At 43.8% G+C, this 17734-nt stretch overlaps 1 protein-coding gene across 1 annotated transcript; it reads left to right on the plus strand.

The window, feature by feature from the left end:
- The first annotated feature begins 9223 nt into the window (after window positions 1–9223).
- Window positions 9224–17701, plus strand: CIMIP7 (ciliary microtubule inner protein 7). The gene is made up of 4 exons (XM_010969191.3): window positions 9224–9250; window positions 11103–11216; window positions 16674–16730; window positions 17128–17701. The coding sequence occupies exons 1-4, from the start codon at window positions 9224–9226 to the stop codon at window positions 17542–17544; spliced, it is 615 nt and encodes a 204-aa protein (XP_010967493.1). The 3' UTR covers window positions 17545–17701.
- Window positions 17702–17734: the final 33 nt, after the last annotated feature.

Genomic DNA, 17734 nt, shown 5'->3' on the forward strand with positions numbered 1-17734 from the left:
GTATTTCTCTGTGGAGGAAAATTTGGCATTATCTAGGAAATATATATGTATTTACCATTTAATCCAGCAATCCTACTTCTAGGGATCTATCCTGATAACACTTTGGCAAAAATACAAAATTATATATACACAGGCCTCATCAGTGCAACACCATCTATAACAGCAAGACCAGAAACAATTCAATGTCCATCAACTGAGGGATAGCTGAACAAACTATGGTACATTCATAAAACGGAGTTCCACAGAATTCTTAAAAGGAGTAAGGAAGATTTCTTCTGTATACTCTGGGAATGACCTCCAGGATATACTGCTAAGTAAAAAAAGGCAAGGTGAAGAACAGTGTGTATGGTATGCAGTATTTCATGCAAGAAAAAGTAGGGGAATATGAATATAGATACACACACATACAAATATGCTTATTTTTTTTAAGGAAGGAAAGAAGGGAGGGAGTGTGGGAGGGAGAGGTAGAGAAGATAAACTGAAAACCAATAAAAATGTTTACCTTTAAGGGGAGGGTGGCAATAGGGTGGAGAGGTTAGGCTTCTCCAAATGTAGCAGTTTCCACAGTTCTAACTTAGAAGTATCTAAATATTGTTTACATGCAATCACACAATTACAAAACAAAATTAAGTCAAAATGGGAAAAAACAAAGCAAACTCATCAAAGAAGCAAAATGAAACAAACAAGGTGGTGACAGCCCCAAAGAGAGAGTTTATTTCTTATGCCTCTATATGTGGTGATTTGACTCCACATCCCTAGTGGAGCATATCAAAAAAAAAAAAAAAAAAAAAAAAAAAAGAGCAACAAAGGAATCTGTGTATCTGTTTTCAGTAACCATAGTTAGTAGGGGAAAAAAAGTATATGTGTATATATATCAGTATGAAGCAAATAAATATATTAATGTCATTAGGAATCAAATTTTTTTTTATTTTTAGAGTGAAGGTATATTTATTCAGAGAGATAACATACTCCATAGACAGAGTGCAGGCCATCACAGAAGGCTAGAGAGGCCATGAGGCATGGGGGTGGTTAAAGTAGATACACACTCCATAGAGTGTGGGCTATCTCTGAAGGTGAGGGAGCAAGAGACCCAAAATTTTCAGTGTGTGAGAAAAGAGATACAAATATAAAATCAGTGACAAAGTTAAACAAAAACCCTATAATCTTATGTTTGAAATAAATTGAAATATCATTAACTTGATGTATTTTTATCTTTAAAAATATGTTTCATAGCTCTGTCCACTAAAAATGCCAGGAAACAGTGACCAACCTTAGGTCTTGAAATATCATTCCTCACTAAAGGGAACCAGTTTGGGGGCAGGAAATGTGCAAGATGAATCTGAGACATCCTGTTATACTAGAGAACAAGGAAGTTATCAAAGGCTACTAGGGCCAAAAACTACTGGAGCACTAACTAAAGGGGCTTTCTCTGTTAAATTTATAATTTTTTTAAAAAAACCTTCATCAGTCACTTTGGAGGATAGGCAACCAACTCATTTTTCTAAAAACTGGTAGGAAAAGAATCAATCATTTGTCTTACCTTTATAGAGCAAACCGTACCTCAGGGTAACCAACATATAGATGTGAAAGAGTTATTTTTTATAAAAGTATTCCAGCTAATAAACACAGAATAAATGGTAGAATTAGATTTTGACCATTTTGGAGCCCTAATAAAAATGATGGATCTAGGAAATAATCATTAACGGCTGCTAAAACCATGACATGAAGGGCTGATAGGGTACTTGATAATGCATAGATCAGGCTGGGAACACCTAACCTCTGGACTGATCTTTTCATCACAAAGAGAGATCCAGACTTAGTATGTACTTCCTGATGCAGTTGAATAGGAAGTTCCCAGCATTACCAAAGAAGTAAGTATACTTTCCCAAAATATTTAGCCTTAATTTGATTAAGCTTCTAGATGTAAAGACCACATTACAGAAAATACAGGGATTAAATGACCCCAGAAGAATACAATCAGCAAAATCCAGAGAGTGGGGAATTCTACAGTTTAAATGACCCTATTCTTTCAAACCATAAAATGCAAGAAGGAAGGAGAGGTGGAAGACCATGGATTAAAAGAGATATATGAGGTGGGGAAGAGTAAAGTGTGTGCTTAGCATGTCAAGGTCCTGAGTTCAATCCCCAATACCTACCTTAAAAATAAGTAAATAAATAAACCTAATTACCTCCTCAAAATTTTTTTTTAAAAAGAGAATTCTAATTTAAAAAATTTTAAAACACACACACAAAAAAGATGAGGCACATCAACCAAATACAGCTGACCCTTGAACAACATAGGGATTAAGGGGGACGACTCTCGGTGCAGCCGAAAATCCAGGTATAACTTTTAACTAGCCCTCCATATACATGGTTCCTCCATATCTGTAGTTCCACATCCCAGGACTGAACTAGCTGCTCGTGTAGTACTATAGTATTAACTATTTTAAAAAATCCATGTATAAGTGAACTCCTAGTTCAAATCTGTGTTGTTCAAGGGTCAACTGTACTGGTCCACTTATTTTGGATCCTGAATTCTAAGAAAATAATCAAGGAAATTTAAACATTAACTAGCTACTTAATGATATTAATAAAATTGTCATTTTAAGAATGATAGTGATATTATGGTTATGATAAAAACAGTACATTTATACACAGATAAGCTTTAAACGGATAAAATAATGTTTTGTGCTTTGTTTTAAAACAGTGGAGATGGGTTCAGGGAGCTGGGGAGGGGTACAGATCGGCCTTGGATTGATCATTGTTGAAGCTAGGTGACAGGTACATTGGAGTTCATTCATTTATGACCTCTACTTTTGTATGTTTGAACTTTCCCACAATAAAAAGCTAATAAATGAATAGGTAAATACCTTGTATTAGCAGACAATTCCCAAAATTATTACCTCCAGCCCAGACCCCTCTCCTGAACTTCAGTCTGCTGACCTGACATCTCTACTTGGGTGACTAATACGAACCTCAAACTTAACATGCCAAAACCAAGATCATCATCTTTCCCCCTAAACATCATACACGTAATCTTCCCATTCCAGGTAATGGCAACATCATCTTTCCAGTTGCAAAGGCCCAAACCTGAGAGTCCTCCTTGACTCCCCTTTCTCATATTCAGTACGTTACCAAATACAAAGGCAATTCTTTCAAAACATATCCAGAAATTTAACTGGGTATCCTGTATTTCTATCTGCTAAATCTGACAGCCTTATTCCACTGCAACAAACCTGGATTATTGCAGTGGCCTCCAAACTGATCTCCCTGATTTCACCCTTGTCCCACTTTATAGTCTCTTCCCCATGATGCAGTCAGAGTTACCCTAACCTTAAGTCGGATCATATTACCCCTTTGCTCAAATTCTCCACTGCTCCTACCCTACTCAAAATGCAAGCCAGAGTTCTCATGTCTTTCTTCTGGGTCTTCTGCAATGTTCCCTTAGCCTTACCTCTCTCCCATCTACACTCCATTCCACACCTTTATGGGGATCCTCACTGTTCCCCTCCCTTGCTTGGTACACACCAGCTTCAGATCCTTTTCCCATTCTGTTCCTTCTTCTTGGTTTATTCCTCCCTCAGATATGAGCATAATAGGCCATCCCACCTCCTTCAGGTATTCTCTTAAATTATTCAAAATTGTAATACCACAATAGTCACTATGTTTCTCCTCTGCTTTTTCTCCACATCACATTATCATTCTAATATATATTTTATTAATTTATCTTATTTTGTCCATCACAACATGTGCACCCATGCCTACCAGAATGTAATTTTAAGCTCTTTAAGGATAGGAATTTTTGTCTGTTTTATTCACTGCTATATCCTCAGAATCTAAAAATTGTGCCTGGTACATAATAGGTGCTCAGAAAATATTTACTGTTAAATGAGTAACGAAATGGAAACTAAACTAGGACAACAGAGCAAAACTTCCCAAGTATCCCCAAACTTAAAATACATGATTTATTCTCAGTTTTTACATTTCAAGTCTAGAGCAGCACAGACTTTATTCTATATTAAAGGAGATGAAGTAAATATGGGATTCCTGATTCTTATGTTTGCTTATTTCTTTGATAGTCCAAGTTTTTTTTCATCCACACTAGCAGAATTTCCTTCTTCTAAAGTATAAATTTAGAATCTTATACATATCACTTATACATATCACTACAAGGCCATAATTTAAGGCCATTATTACTTCATCTAGACGATAAATCCTACTGTCTTTCACTTCTGTTTCTGCTGATAGAAGGAGAGTAATTTCTATAGCATGTGGCTTGGGGTTTAGAATAACTACTCCTGAGGTTCCAGACCTAACTTACTCTTAAGAGGTTTTTAAAATGTGTTTAAAGAAATTCCATGGTTATACCCGACTATATCTAATGACCACCTGGTGGTTTACCTGTTCTGTGCATTGACTTGTCACCATGCTACCTTTTATATTCCCAAAGGGCAGAAATCCCATCTGCAGAAACCCTTCTCCTTGCAGATACTAGTACAAAACTAGTAATAAAGAGGTAGTCATTCTTAGACCCCAGACATTCTAAGGTAAATTAAAACTGAAATGCACAAATTAAAATCTTTCAAGGGCAGTCGGCTGGAAAAAAAAAATAACAGAAAACAAAAAACCAGAAACAAAAACAAACAAAAACTTTCAAGGGTAGAGCTCCCTTTTCCTCTTATCCCCCAAACCTATTAAAGGAAGCATAAAAGGGAGAGAAAGCGACTATTTCCACAAGAAAGGCCTTAGCATGGCGGTAGGCAGGGAGGAATATGAGGGCTCAAGAGGGTGTCCTAAGGGGCACAGAGCCCTCCCATCTGACCCCGTCTTCAACTCCGAGAATCCTGGGGCCGGGGTGTGAGGCCATCCAAGTACCCCTCTGTCTCCTCCACTTGGAAAAACTAGTCTCTCCCTCAGACTCTGTGGCCCCTCTGGCCTCGACCTGGCCCGCCTCAACCTCGTACAGTCGCTCTCTCAGAGAACGACTCTTCAGTTTCTTCTACCAGGAGACAAGGTCTAGGCTCCTAGATTAAATCATCATGCTGTCCTTTCCAGAGGCTACCATAATGATGACCAATCCCAGGGGGCTTCCCTGGGCTCCGGTTCACCCCGACTTCCGGGGCCCACCCTGTTCCCGGAGTCTCTGAGGTAGGCCGGGAGGCCGTGGCTCCCCCACCCCTGACCCGGTGCAGTGCATCTGAGGAAAACAGCTCTCGGAGGTTAAGCACAGAAGTCTCCTGGAAGAGCCAGGGCGGTCTTCCGTCACAGAGAAAGAGAGGGCGACTAGGAACTCCAAGGTAAAGTTCAGGCGGAGAAGCCAGCGCCCTGGCAAACTCCTCGATATCCCCGGGAATGCCGAACCCATCCGCAAGGCCCTGGCAGTTCCTCAACCTTCCCCCCACCCTCACCTCACTTCTCTTCAGCTCGTTCAACCATAACCCCTCCCGCCTCCACCTCTGAGGGCCCGCACGTGCCGGACCTGGGGCTGCGCGGATCGGTCTGGAAGCCGCAGGGTTCCGCCGAGGCCGCCTAAGTATGCGCGAGGCCTCTTAAGTATGCGCGACCCCGCCCCCAGGGCGCCCTCTGACCAATGAGAGCTATGCCCCGTCCCCTGAGCCCGCCCCCGCTGAGGCACGCAAGTAACGGTTTTAACGGTCCTAACGGTTTTAGCGGTTAATCCTTTCACCTTTGGCAGGGCCTGCCCGCCTACATTTCGCCATGCACCACTTCGCGCCACACCCAGCCCACACGCACCTCACTAGATGGACTCTCACACCTCCACACTCACACCCTGCAGCCCATCCACACCTCGCCGGGAATCCCTTCGCTAATGCAGACCTCTCCAGAGTCACCTTACACACAATGGTTATTGATGGCTTTCCAAGCCATGCAATGGGATGAAATCACCAATGAAGGAGTATGGATGGAAAACAGATTGTACTGTGTCCCAGTACATACAACTTTAGAGGCCCAGATGCGAAAAAACCAGCAAAAGGACCTGAGTGGGAGTGGTCAGGCACAGAGGGACACCAAGAGAGTGAGGTGTTGTGGAAGCTGCCTGGACTGTCTTTCAAAGAGGGGATCAGCTGTGTCAAATGTTGTTGTTGAGTAAAGGAAAATGAGGAATGAGAATTAATTATTGGTGACCTTGACAGGAACAGTTTGTGATGTAGTGGGGACAAAAGCCTGACTGGTGTGTGGATTCAAAAGAGGTAGCTGATAAAGGACTGGTATGCAAAATATATTTTTTAAAAAACTCTTAAAATTCACAGAAAAAAATTAAACAGTGGGCCAAAGATCTGAACAACCTCACCAAAGAAGATACATAGATGGCAAGTAAGCATGTGAAAAGATGCTCGATATTATATGTTTTTAGGGAAATGCAAATTAAAACAAGATACCACTACACAACTATAAAAATGGCAAAAATCCGGGATGCTGGCAGCACAAAATGCTGGTGAGGATGTGGAGCAAAAGGAACTCTCATTGCTGATGGGAACGTTAAATGGTATAGCCACTTTGGAAGATGGTTTGGCAGTTTCTTACAAAACTAAGCATACTCTTATCGTATGATTCAGTAATCACACTCTGGTATTTGCCAAGAGGAGCTGAAAACTTATGTCCCACAAAGACCTGTACCTGGATATTTACAGCAGCTTTGTTCATAATTGCCAGAACTTGGAAACAACCAAGATGTCATCTACAATAGGTGAATGAATAAATAAACTGTGGCACATGCATACAATGGAATCTTATTCAGCAGTAAAAAGAATTATCTATCAAGCTATGAAAAAGCATGGAGGAAGCTTAAACTCATTTTACTAAGTGAAAGAAGTCAATCTTGAAAAGGCTACATACAGTGTGATTCCAACCATATGACATTCTGGAAAAGGCAAAACTCTAGAGATAGTAAAAAGATCAGTGGTTTCCAGGGGCTAGAGGGGGAGGGAGGGATGAATAGGTGGAGCACAGAGGATTTTTAGGGCAGTGAAACTATTCTGTGTGATACTAGAACGATGCATACACATCCTTTTACATTTGTTCAAACCCACAGAATATACAACACCACGAGTCTACTCTAAGGTAATCTATGGTCTTTGGGTGATTATGTTGTGTCATTTTAAGTTTAGCAGTTATAGCAAACATACTATTCTGGTGGGGGATGTTGATAATAGAAGTTATGCATGTGTGGGGGCAGGAGGTATATGAGAAATCTTTGTACCTTCCACTCAGTTTTGCTGTGAACCTCAAACTACTCTAAAAAATAGTCTATTTTAAAAATGAACTTAAAAAAAAAGAGCAAGAGGAGAGATTTGGCATATTCATACAGTGGAAAGTTACTAAACAATAAAAAGGAATGAATGGTTGATAGGCCCAACAACATGGAAATTCTCAAAATAATTATGCTGAGTGAAAGAAGACAAAGACACACAGAAGAATACATATGGAATGATTCCGTTTGTAAGCCAACCAGCAGTTGCCTGAGGCCAATGAGTGCCATAGAGAAGGATTAACAATGGGCAGAAATAGATAAACAAGATTATATTGTATAGCACAGGGAAATATACGCAAGATCTTATGGTAGCTCACAGAGAAAAAAATGTGACAATGAATATATATATGTTCATGTATAACTGAAAAATTGTGCTTTACGCTGGAATTTGACACAACATTGTAAAATGATCATAAATCAATAAAAAATGTTTAAAAAAAACCCAATGGGCAGAAAGAAACTTGGAGGTGATGGATATGTTTACTATCTTAATTGTTGTTATTTCATAGATATATACATAGATCAAAACGTGTCAAATTGTACACTTCTAATGCATGCACTTTATTGTGTTAATTATACCTAAAGAAAGCTCTGAAAAAAAGTGAGCACATTACAGATAGAGTTGGAGATCCACGCTGCCCTCCCTGATGCCATTCCCCAAGTGACTTCTATCCCATTTGATGCTTATCATTTCTATGCATGCTTAATACTTTCAGTTCATGTGTATGTATCCATAAACAATATGGATAGCCTTGTTTTGCATGTTTGTATCATTTTATAAGTGGCATACTTTGTGTACCTTTCCACAACTTTTTGACTTACCTTTTTTTAAATTGAAGTATAGTCAATTTACAATGTTGTATTAATTTCTGGTGGACAGCATAGTGACTCATATATACTTATATATTCTTTTCCATTACAAGGTATTGAATATAGTTCCCTTGACTTACCATTTTTAAGATTTATCTCTGTGGATTCAAGTATCTGTAGCCAATTTATTGTAACTGCAGTATTTCATTGTGTGACTAGAAGCCAATTTCCTCATTATCCTCTTGATAAACATTCAGGCTGCTTACAGTTTTCCCCCTATACACATGTTGCAGTGAACCTTTTATAGTTGTGAATACGTGTGAGAGGGGATCTCCAGGGTAACTATACTAATAGGGTGGACTTTCTGGCTGGTAGGGCTTGTGTGCCAGTGACATCAGCAGGTCTGAGTGTTTCCTGTTGTTGAACTTTTCATTGGCATGTTTTTGGAAGCTGATCACCAGCTTCTTTGGGTTAGTAAAAGGAGTGAACTGTTCACATCCCTGTCTTACAACTCTGTGCAAGGCTAGCTTGGAATGGAACCACGATGTCAAATATTTTCATGCTGCTGCTTTTGCTGCTCTGTTTTGCTCTCCTCCTTCACTTGGGCCCTTTTAACATTCACTTGCCATGATTAGTGTTGCCAGTTACCACAAACTCCTGAGAAGTTGACAGAGCCTAATTCTGAAGCAGCATTTTTATCCTACCAGCTCCTTTAGCATTTATTCTGACTCCACGGAATGTGCTCTAAATTTACATCCCTGGCACTATGGTTGCACAGTTTTAAAAATGCAGGAGTTGCCTCTAAAATGTTCTTTGATATTTCATTGTCTGTGTGTTCATCAGACTCCACTGTGGAGCCTTATATGTTTCTTTATATAAAAACTCTCCCCCACACACAAAAAAATTCTCCCAAGCTGTTAGCTGAGGGGCAGCTTTCTCTCAGAGAGAAGTAAAAACAGAGCAGGAAGTACAGAGGGTTAGCAGGCCGGGCACTGCCCCAACAATTAGGAGCATTGTGTAGTCACAACCTCCCTTTGTCACTAAGCAACAAGAAGTTGACCTGCTGAGATGCTCTTTCTCTAGATGTAGCCTGAAAAAGACAAGAGGAAAGTTTGCCTTTTCTGCTCCTTTCCTGGAAAGATGCAAAGTGCTTTAGTAGGCTCCTGGGTAAGAGTACACTTTACAATTAATCGTGGCCCCTGGCCCTGGGGTAGTACCTGTAATTTGAATGAATCCTAAGAGTAAAGCAAGAAAGGTTTCATCTGGCATCCAGGCTCAAGGGGTACCGCCAAACTACGCACTCCCCCTCAGCCATCCTGAGCTTACCTCGTCTTCCTGACACCATGTCTCCTTCCATGTATCCTGGTCTCATGCTAACTAGCTGATCCTCTTACTTCTCCAGCTGCTCCATTTATTTCCAGTCCTTTGGTTGATCCCCACCAAACTTGTGTAGTTTGACTGCTGTCTAGACTGAGAACATCTTTAGGATTTATTTAAACACTGTTTTCTTCTATATGTATGTTCCACGTCTTGTCCCATGCCTGGAATACAGTAAAGGCCCAATAAATACTGTTGAACTAAACTGAATAGAAAGGGGTGCTTGACAGGTAGTAGAAGGATGGACAGATAAGTTGGAAGACCCAAGCCCTCAGTGGAATGAAAAGATAAGGGGCTTCCCAGTCATACTTAGGAACCCACTTTGATGGCCAGAGGCCAGCTTGGGACAAATTCTTTCTGCTCAGGGCTATGATCATGGAGTGGACTAGATGCACTGTCCTATCCAGGGAGCATTCAGGACAATGAGGTTGGGCCATTAGGAGTTCACTGACTAGACTTGGTCATCCATGTTGTCAGCCCAATGACATCAGCGCAGTACAGCTCCTTATACCCTTGATAGGGGCTCATTTCTGTCTTCTGTCGGTCCTTATCTCTGAAATTGTCTCTAGAAGGTATCCACTGTTGGTGAAATACTTCTTTTGGCAAGTTGATCCCTTGCTTAGGTGCTCCAGTTTCAGAGGGTGCCCTACTTGCTCCAGAATAGTAAAATGTGTGGCGAAGAGATGTTCATGACTTTGTCAATAGATGCAAAATATGGATCCACTTAATCCTTGCTCTTCTGGGACCTTTGACCTATTAGAGAGGACAACGAAAGGGACTTCCTTTCAGATCCCCTGGGGAAAAACCGCATCACTAGACGGTGGCACTGTTCTCAAAAGTCTGCTCAGTGCTTCATAACTCACACCAATTCAGAACCTATCTGATACCCTCCCCTGCTGAAATCTTCCCTTGCTTTTAGAAGAGAATTCATATTTCTAACCCAGTCTAGGACCTGTCTCTCCTTGACCTCACCTGGCTTCTCCCCAGCTTGGTCGCAATCCTTAAGTCATAAGGCCTCTTTTTGTTGTTGTTCTTTTGTTCTTCCAACACTACTCTCTCTCTGGCCTCTATATCTTTGCACCTGCATTTCCCACCACATAGAATGCTCTTCCACTGCTCTCATGGTCAGGTATCACCCCCATTGTCATGAGGTGCTGTCCCTGTTCCCTGTCACTCAATCTAGTCATCAGGTTATTTCTTTCCCGACCCTTTTCACTTGTCTCTCTCCCCCATCAGAAAGAAGTTTCATAGGGGCCAGGGTCTTTCTGTCTTCTCACTGCTGTCACCCTAGCCCATATTAGGACCCTATGAAGAAAGAAGGAAAGAAAGAGAAGGAGAGAAAGGAGGAGAGAGGGAGAAAGGAATGAGGGAGGGAGGAAAGAAGGAAATTACCCCTTCCTTACACACACACATAACCCTCCCAGGTGGGCCAGCACAGCTGAGGCCAACTGCTCTAATGGTGGAGGGAGATGTCTCCCCCTGGGCTCTCAGCTGGCCCCTCGCCCAGGGTGTCCCCTGTTCTCTGATTCTTTCTATTCTGTGAGGAGCTCCCAGGAGAGGCTTCTAGCCTGGGGGACCCAAGGTCTGGGACTCAAGAGTAGGGGTTTGGCTGGGATTCACCTTTAAGCCTGCCTTGTTACAGCACAACAATGGCTTCTATGGGCACTACAGAGGCCAATTCAAGGGTGAAAGTTCTCGAGAATACCGCCTTGCAGCCAAGCCCCAGCCTCCAGCAGTGTTCCTGCAGCGATGTCAGGTAAAAGGTGGCCCTGGGGGCAACTAGGGCAGTTGGGCCAGATTCTGCTTCTCTGGCCCCAAGAGCATTATCCTCAGCACCACCACAGCTGGACTGTCACAAGGCCAGCCTAGCCCTGGGACTTGCATGAGGCCTGGACCCTCTTCCCCTGAAATGTCAGGTCTTCCCCCTGCAGATAGCATGGAGTAGAGCCAGTACCAGGCAGTCTTGCTCAGTGCTCCTTCTGCATGGAGGAAGGGTCAGGGCCTAGGTGGGATGGGTGGCCAGAGGGAAAGAGCCTCCAGAACCCAAGAAGTAAGCCCTGAGCTTTGCCAACAGCTGCCCTTCAGCACAGATTCCTTCATGCGGTGAAAGTCCACTCTAGCTCACAGTCAGCTTTATAGTCCAGGGGCTCAGGAGTGAGTAGGAGACCTCCTCTGGTCAGGGAGACAGCATTAAAAGTAGCATGTACCCACTCCCATGCCTAGCCAAGGAGGATTGGAAAGTATTGATGGCAAAAGTGGCCTAGGGTGGCTAGAAAAGGCTTCCAGAAAACAGGAGAGGGATGGAGGGATCCAGGCCCTCCACTACTTCCAGGCCTGGAGACAAGGAGGCACTAGCATTAGTCAGAGTCACAACAGTAAAAAGCCCACTCAAAACAGGGGAACTCAGGAGGGTATACATTCAGAAGAGTAGGTTTGGGGCCTCAGGAAAAAGCAGTCTCACAGGGTGGTAAAACTGAGTTATCAGTACTGCTGGGCCTGAAGGGACAAGGGGAAGGGGGTGCTCCTAGAACCCAGAAGGAGAGAGTCGTGGAGGGGGTTGGCCTGAGTTGGAGCCAGGAGAAGAAACACCTCCTCCCATCTTCCCTCCATCTTCTTCCAGGGTACCCCAGTGGTCAGAAGGAAGGCAATCTGGGGAAAAGTGTGCTCAGATAAGACTCCTGGGCTGGATTAGGGTGGAAGAGGGCTAAGGGGGACCTGGAGGTATGCCTGGAACAGGCTCTGCCCACTGCAGCTTCTTGCTTCCCAGCCTCTAGCCAGGTCCTATTTGGCCACCTGGATTCTCTACAAATTGCTTTCCCAGGCCAAGAGCAGGGTCTTGGAGTCTGCTGTGCTGCAGAGCCTGAATTTTCTTAGCATGCCAGTTGGAAGGGCTGCCTGGCATAGCCTACTGAGCCAGGCCGAAATGCAGCTCCAGACTGCTCATCCGGGGCTACTCTCCCTGAGAGAGTGATGAGGTCTGGGTAGTGCAGGGACAGAAGCAACCTGGGGACTTCCTGCTAGGTGTTTGTAGTAGTCCTCAGTGGCAGCTCTCATCCCAAAGAACCGAATATTCTCTCAATCCGTCCTCCAGGAACAGAGTAGGGGACATATTTGGGCACATGTTTTGATTGAAGACTTGCTACATAAAGCATTTATCAGCATTATCAGTAACCCCAAACAGTATGATCTGTGTGTTAGGTTCCGGTTGTACAAATGCCAAGTCTCCTGGCTCTTTCTCGATCGAAAGCTGTTTTAGTTAGCTGGGCTGCTCAAGGAAGGTGCACATTCTTTTCTCTTATTAGCTGAGAGATACCAGGTGTCAGCTGGCTGATTGTAGCTATTCTTGTTGAAGACCTTTCCAAGATACAGCATCCACTTTACTTCAGTTTGGAGCAGGTAGAAATTTTGTCATTCAGATGTAAGAAAACTCTTTTTTATTTTTATTCTTCATTTTCTTTTTAATTTCTTTCTAGCCTTCACCTATCTGACGCTTGGGAAATATAATCCTGATCTTGTTTGTTCTTAAGGTCAGACAAGAGTCCCAGGGGCTTGGTTGGAGTCAGGTCCCTCATTGGTGGTGCCATGATTGCTGTGTCCCTTTCTCTGCCCCACCCTCCACCACTCCTCAGTCTGCCACAGGGGCTCCTCACTCAGTATCCGGCTGACTGCACACTGCCCAGCCTCCACAGGGACCCTTAGCCCTCCCACATGCAAACACTGACCCATCCCAGGAAACCTACCTCTCCTCCAAGACTTCTTCAGCTGGAACCCCAGCCCAAGCCCCACCTGCTCAGAGACCATGGGTTTTACCACCTCAGTGGAAAAGTAGCCCTTTTTTTTAGAAATAAAGATGCAGGTGAAATTCTCCTCAGGGACAAGGATACTCAGAACTGCCTGGATAGAGAGGAAATGACTGCACTTTTTACCAGGCTCCCACAGTTGTGAGAATAAAACTCAAGTCAGTGGGAGTCGATAGATTATCCTGTCACTGTAAGAAGAATGAGTTGCCTGAGTCAGAGCTGCCTCCACATTGTAGGGCTGTGTACAATTTTATAGCTGAGGATTGAAATGGGGAAGAAATTGGAGGGGTTAATTGGAAGATGTCCCAGACTCCCAGGTTTTTTTAATTGAAATTTTTATTGAGATGATTGTAGATTTATAAATAGTTGTAAGAAATAGTATAGAGAGGTCTCTTCTATGCTTTGCCCAGTTTCCTCCAATGGTAACATTTTGCAAATCTATAGTATCATATCATAACCAGGACATTGACATTGATGCAATCCACCTATCTCATTCAGATTTCCCCAGTTTAACTTGTACTCACTTATGTGTGTATATCAAGATCTATAAAATCTTATCACCTGTGTAGGCTTTTGTAGCCACCACTACAGTCCAGATACTGACCAACATCACAAGGATCCCTGGTCTTGCCCTTTTATGACTGCACCCACCAGCTTCTCATTCCTCCACTCTTCCCTTGACTCTAATACCTGGCAACCACCAGTCTCTCCTCCATTTCTAAAATTTTGTCACTTCAAAAATGTTATGTAAATGGGATGATACAGCATGCAACCTTTGGGGATTGATTTTTCTTGATCAGTGTAACTTCCTGAAGATTCATCCAAATTGTTGTGTGTATCAGCAGTTCATTCCTTTTCATTACTGAGTAGTATTCTGTAGTATGTATATAGCAGTTTACTTAACCATTCACCTATTGAAAGATATCTGGGCTGATTCCCATTTTTACCTCTTACAAATAAAGCTGCTATGAACATTTATATACAGTTTTTTTTGGTGAACATAAAATTTCATTTCTTTGGGCTAGATGATCAGGAGTACAATTGCTGGATCATAATGTAGTTGCATGTTAAGTTGTTTTTTGTTTTTTGTTTTTTTTTAACTGCCAAACTGTTTTCCAGAGTGGCTGTTTTATATTCTACATTCTCACCTGCAATGTATGAATGATCTGATTTCTCTGAATTTCTGATTTCTCTGAATTCTCACCAACATTTTGTGCATTGTGGTTTTAATTTGCATTTCCATTATGTTCAGTGATGGTGAACATCTTCTCATGTGTTATTTATCATCTGTATATGCCCTTTAAAGAAATGTCTTCATGTCATTTGCCCATTTTCCAGTTGAATTGTTTGTTATTTTACTGTTGAGTTGTGAGAGTTCTTTATACATCTAGATACTAGTCCTTTATTGGATCTGTGGTTTGCAAATATTTTCTCCCAGTTAGTAACTTGTCTTTTTATCCTCTTCATATGGACTTTCACAGAGCAAATTTTTTTAAACTTCAGATGAGTTCCAATTTATCAATTTTTTCTTTTATGGCTCTTGCTTTTGGTGCCATGCCTAAAAACTCTGCATGTCTCTGGATTCTGAAGATTTTTTCCTATATTTTTTTCTAAAAGGGCCCTGGGTTTTTAATTTCTGTTGCATAACCTTGGTTTTATGAGGAATGAAAGGTAAGGCAAGCTGTCTTCCTACCTTCATGGAGCTTTCATTCTATTTGGAGACCACAACCAGCTGTCTAAGGCAGGAGGTCCCAATAGGGGAGCTTATTAAAGGCTCCACTCTAAAGATTATGGTTCAGGAATCTGGGATGGAGCTAGCCCCTGACTTTTACCTAGGAACCTGCTGTCAGCCGTTGCTCATATCCTAACCTAGCCAATACTGAACTTACCAGGTCAGGTACTACATTCAGGCCTGCAGCAGGAGAAGCTGAGTGGCTGGGGAGTGGGGTCCTGGGGGCAAAGACTCGACTGCCTTGGGAGAGATTCCTGCTGAGGTCTAGGGGCCTGAGAAGTGGTCTTGCTCTGCCTGGGGATGGGGCATGGCTCTCTGGCCCCAACTGGGCCAAAGCAAATGCCCTGGGGACCCTCTGTCCCTGTTCACTGATTTAACAGCAAACATGAATTGAGCGCAGTGCAGTGCCAGGCTCTGTGCTGGAGATATAGATGTAAGATAGACAGTAACCTTTGCCCTTGAGGAGCTTATGCTCTAGTCAGGGGCATCATATGATAAGCAACATCATAATATGTAGTCATATAGTTCATTAGACAATTAAAAATGCGGGGTTGGGTGATGGGACTGCTGATGTAGTGGTCAAGGAAGGCCTCCCAAGGGGTAGGTGAGAGGGAGTCATGGCCAGCTGGGAGAAGAGTTCCAGGCAAAAGGAACAGGTAGTACTAAGGTCCAAGGTGAGTAGCTAGTGTATTTGGGGAGCAGTGAAGATGCCAGTGTGGCTGGAGGAAGTAGAGAAATCAAAATCATGTGGGTCCCAGGGACCTCTGTGATGACTTTGGCTTTTACAAACAAGTGGAACTATTGTGGATTTTGGCAAACAAGGAATGTGATCTGATCTACATATTAAAATAATTACTCTGCTAAGAGGACAATAGACTGAAGGGGCAAGCTTGGAAGCAGGGACAAGGGGCAAGTAGGAAGCTCTTGCAGTAATTCAGGATGAGAGGAAGGTGACTTGGACCAGGGAAAGCAGTGGCCATGCTGAGGAGTGGTCTGATCCTGGGTATATATTGAAGGAGGTATCAACAGGATTTCCTGGCACATTGGATATAGGTTGTGAAGGAAAAGAATTAAAGGGACTCCAAGGTGTTTGGCAGGATCTAGCTGCCATGACCTGAGCTGTGGGAGGCTGAAGATGGGGTGGGTTTGAGGAATGATACAGAGCTCAGTCATGTGTTTGGAGATGCCCATTTGACATTTACCTGGGGATGTGGAACAGGCTGTTAGCTAGTGAGTCTGGAGTTTAGGAGAGAGCTTGAACTATAGAGAGAATTTCAGTTTCAAGGTGGTCCTTAGGGCCAAGAGCCTGGATTACTGATGAGAGAGTAAAAGAGGGAAACAGAGAGCTGGAGCCTGGTCCTGGCAGATATAGAGCTAATGGGCCTGATGGAAACGAGCCATTGCCTCACTGATGGCAGGATGTCCTGCAAGATGCCTCAGGCCCATCCTCAATCAGTGGCCCCAAAGACTTCTGCTTTGGGAGTAACTGCTAGGATGAGATGGCCCAGGAGTGACTTGGTTGCTTTAATTTGTATCTGCCCTTTCAGGGTGTTGGCAGGTTAGCAGTTTAAGGGTGGTGGCTCCTGGCAACTTCCCTCCATTATGGGACCCTGAGGTAATGTCTTGGGGACAGGTAAGCATCATTTTTTCTCATTCACCTTCTTTCTCACTGTCTTTCAAGGAGCCAGCACAGCAACATTTCTTCTCCAAGCATGACAACCGTACTTCCTTCGACAGAGTGAGTGCTAGAGAGAGAAAGGAGAATGGGTAGGCCCCCAGCCCAGGTTGAAGCTGAGGTAGGGAGGAGGGGATAAGACACTGAGGGGAAGGAGGGCTCCTTTATACAAAGGGTGTCTGTCTGCCTGACAACCTCTCTCCTCTGGGAAACAGATCATTCCCCAAACAGATGTACCTCCACTTTGGTTTCCTCCACCAGCTTGCCTAATGTACAAATATCCTGGGGCCACTGACTTTCCGGGGGCTTCATTCACTCTGGAATGGAAAGTATGGCTGGGAAGGCAGGCCAGAAAGCTTAGGCACAGGTCAGGCATCACTAGGCAGGCCTCGGTTTAGGAGAGGCCCAAGGAATTGCCTGGTACCAGGACTGTGGGCCAAGGGCCCGTACCGTTGAGGAGGGCCCTTATTGCCTGCTCCAGGGAATTGGAAGGCGGAAAGACCTGGAGCGCCTGTGGCAACAGCACACCTTCCTGCGCTGGGCACCCTGTGAGCTGGAGTTGCGCCAACAGCGGCCCCTCGAATCCTCCTACCAGGCTGATTTCCGGTCAGGGCCAGGACTCAGTGAACTCCCCCAGCGCCTTGTCCACTTTGTACAGATCCAGCCTCCCCGTATCTGCACCACTTACCAGCAGAATTTCTGCCAGCCATCCCGGGGTGGCCATTGTGGCAGTGACAACATGGGGCCCCAGGCCCGGGTCACTGACACATTGCCTAACCTCCCAGGGACCCCAAGACCCAAGCTGCTGCAGCATTACCTTCATGCTGGGGTCTCCGAGTGTCTAAACTGGTCCAGAACATTAAACAAGGACAGCTGACACAGTGGCCTGTCTGTGCTTGCAGCCCAAGGGATCTCAGAGGCTGGAGAAAGGCACTGCCAGGCCCTAGGCCTGGCTCCTATGGTGCCTGTGCCACACACCTTGTACTGGGCAGGGGAGATGCTGCCTTGGGAGCCCTGCCACTGAGTGAGAGGAGGTAAGGCCTGCAGGAGGCTAAGGGTCCCGGAGG

This window comes from Camelus bactrianus, chromosome 17, assembly GCF_048773025.1.
Source record: "Camelus bactrianus isolate YW-2024 breed Bactrian camel chromosome 17, ASM4877302v1, whole genome shotgun sequence".
Classification (NCBI taxonomy): Eukaryota; Metazoa; Chordata; class Mammalia; order Artiodactyla; family Camelidae; genus Camelus; species Camelus bactrianus.

Bases quoted from the DNA above. Each gene is read 5' to 3' on its own strand.
- CIMIP7 (XM_010969191.3), top strand. From the start codon at position 9,224: ATGCAAAGTGCTTTAGTAGGCTCCTGG. The intron at 11,217-16,673 runs GTAAAAGGTGGC...CTGTCTTTCAAG, and splicing joins TGTTCCTGCAGCGATGTCAG to GAGCCAGCACAGCAACATTT. The intron at 16,731-17,127 runs GTGAGTGCTAGA...ACCGTTGAGGAG, and splicing joins ACCGTACTTCCTTCGACAGA to GGCCCTTATTGCCTGCTCCA.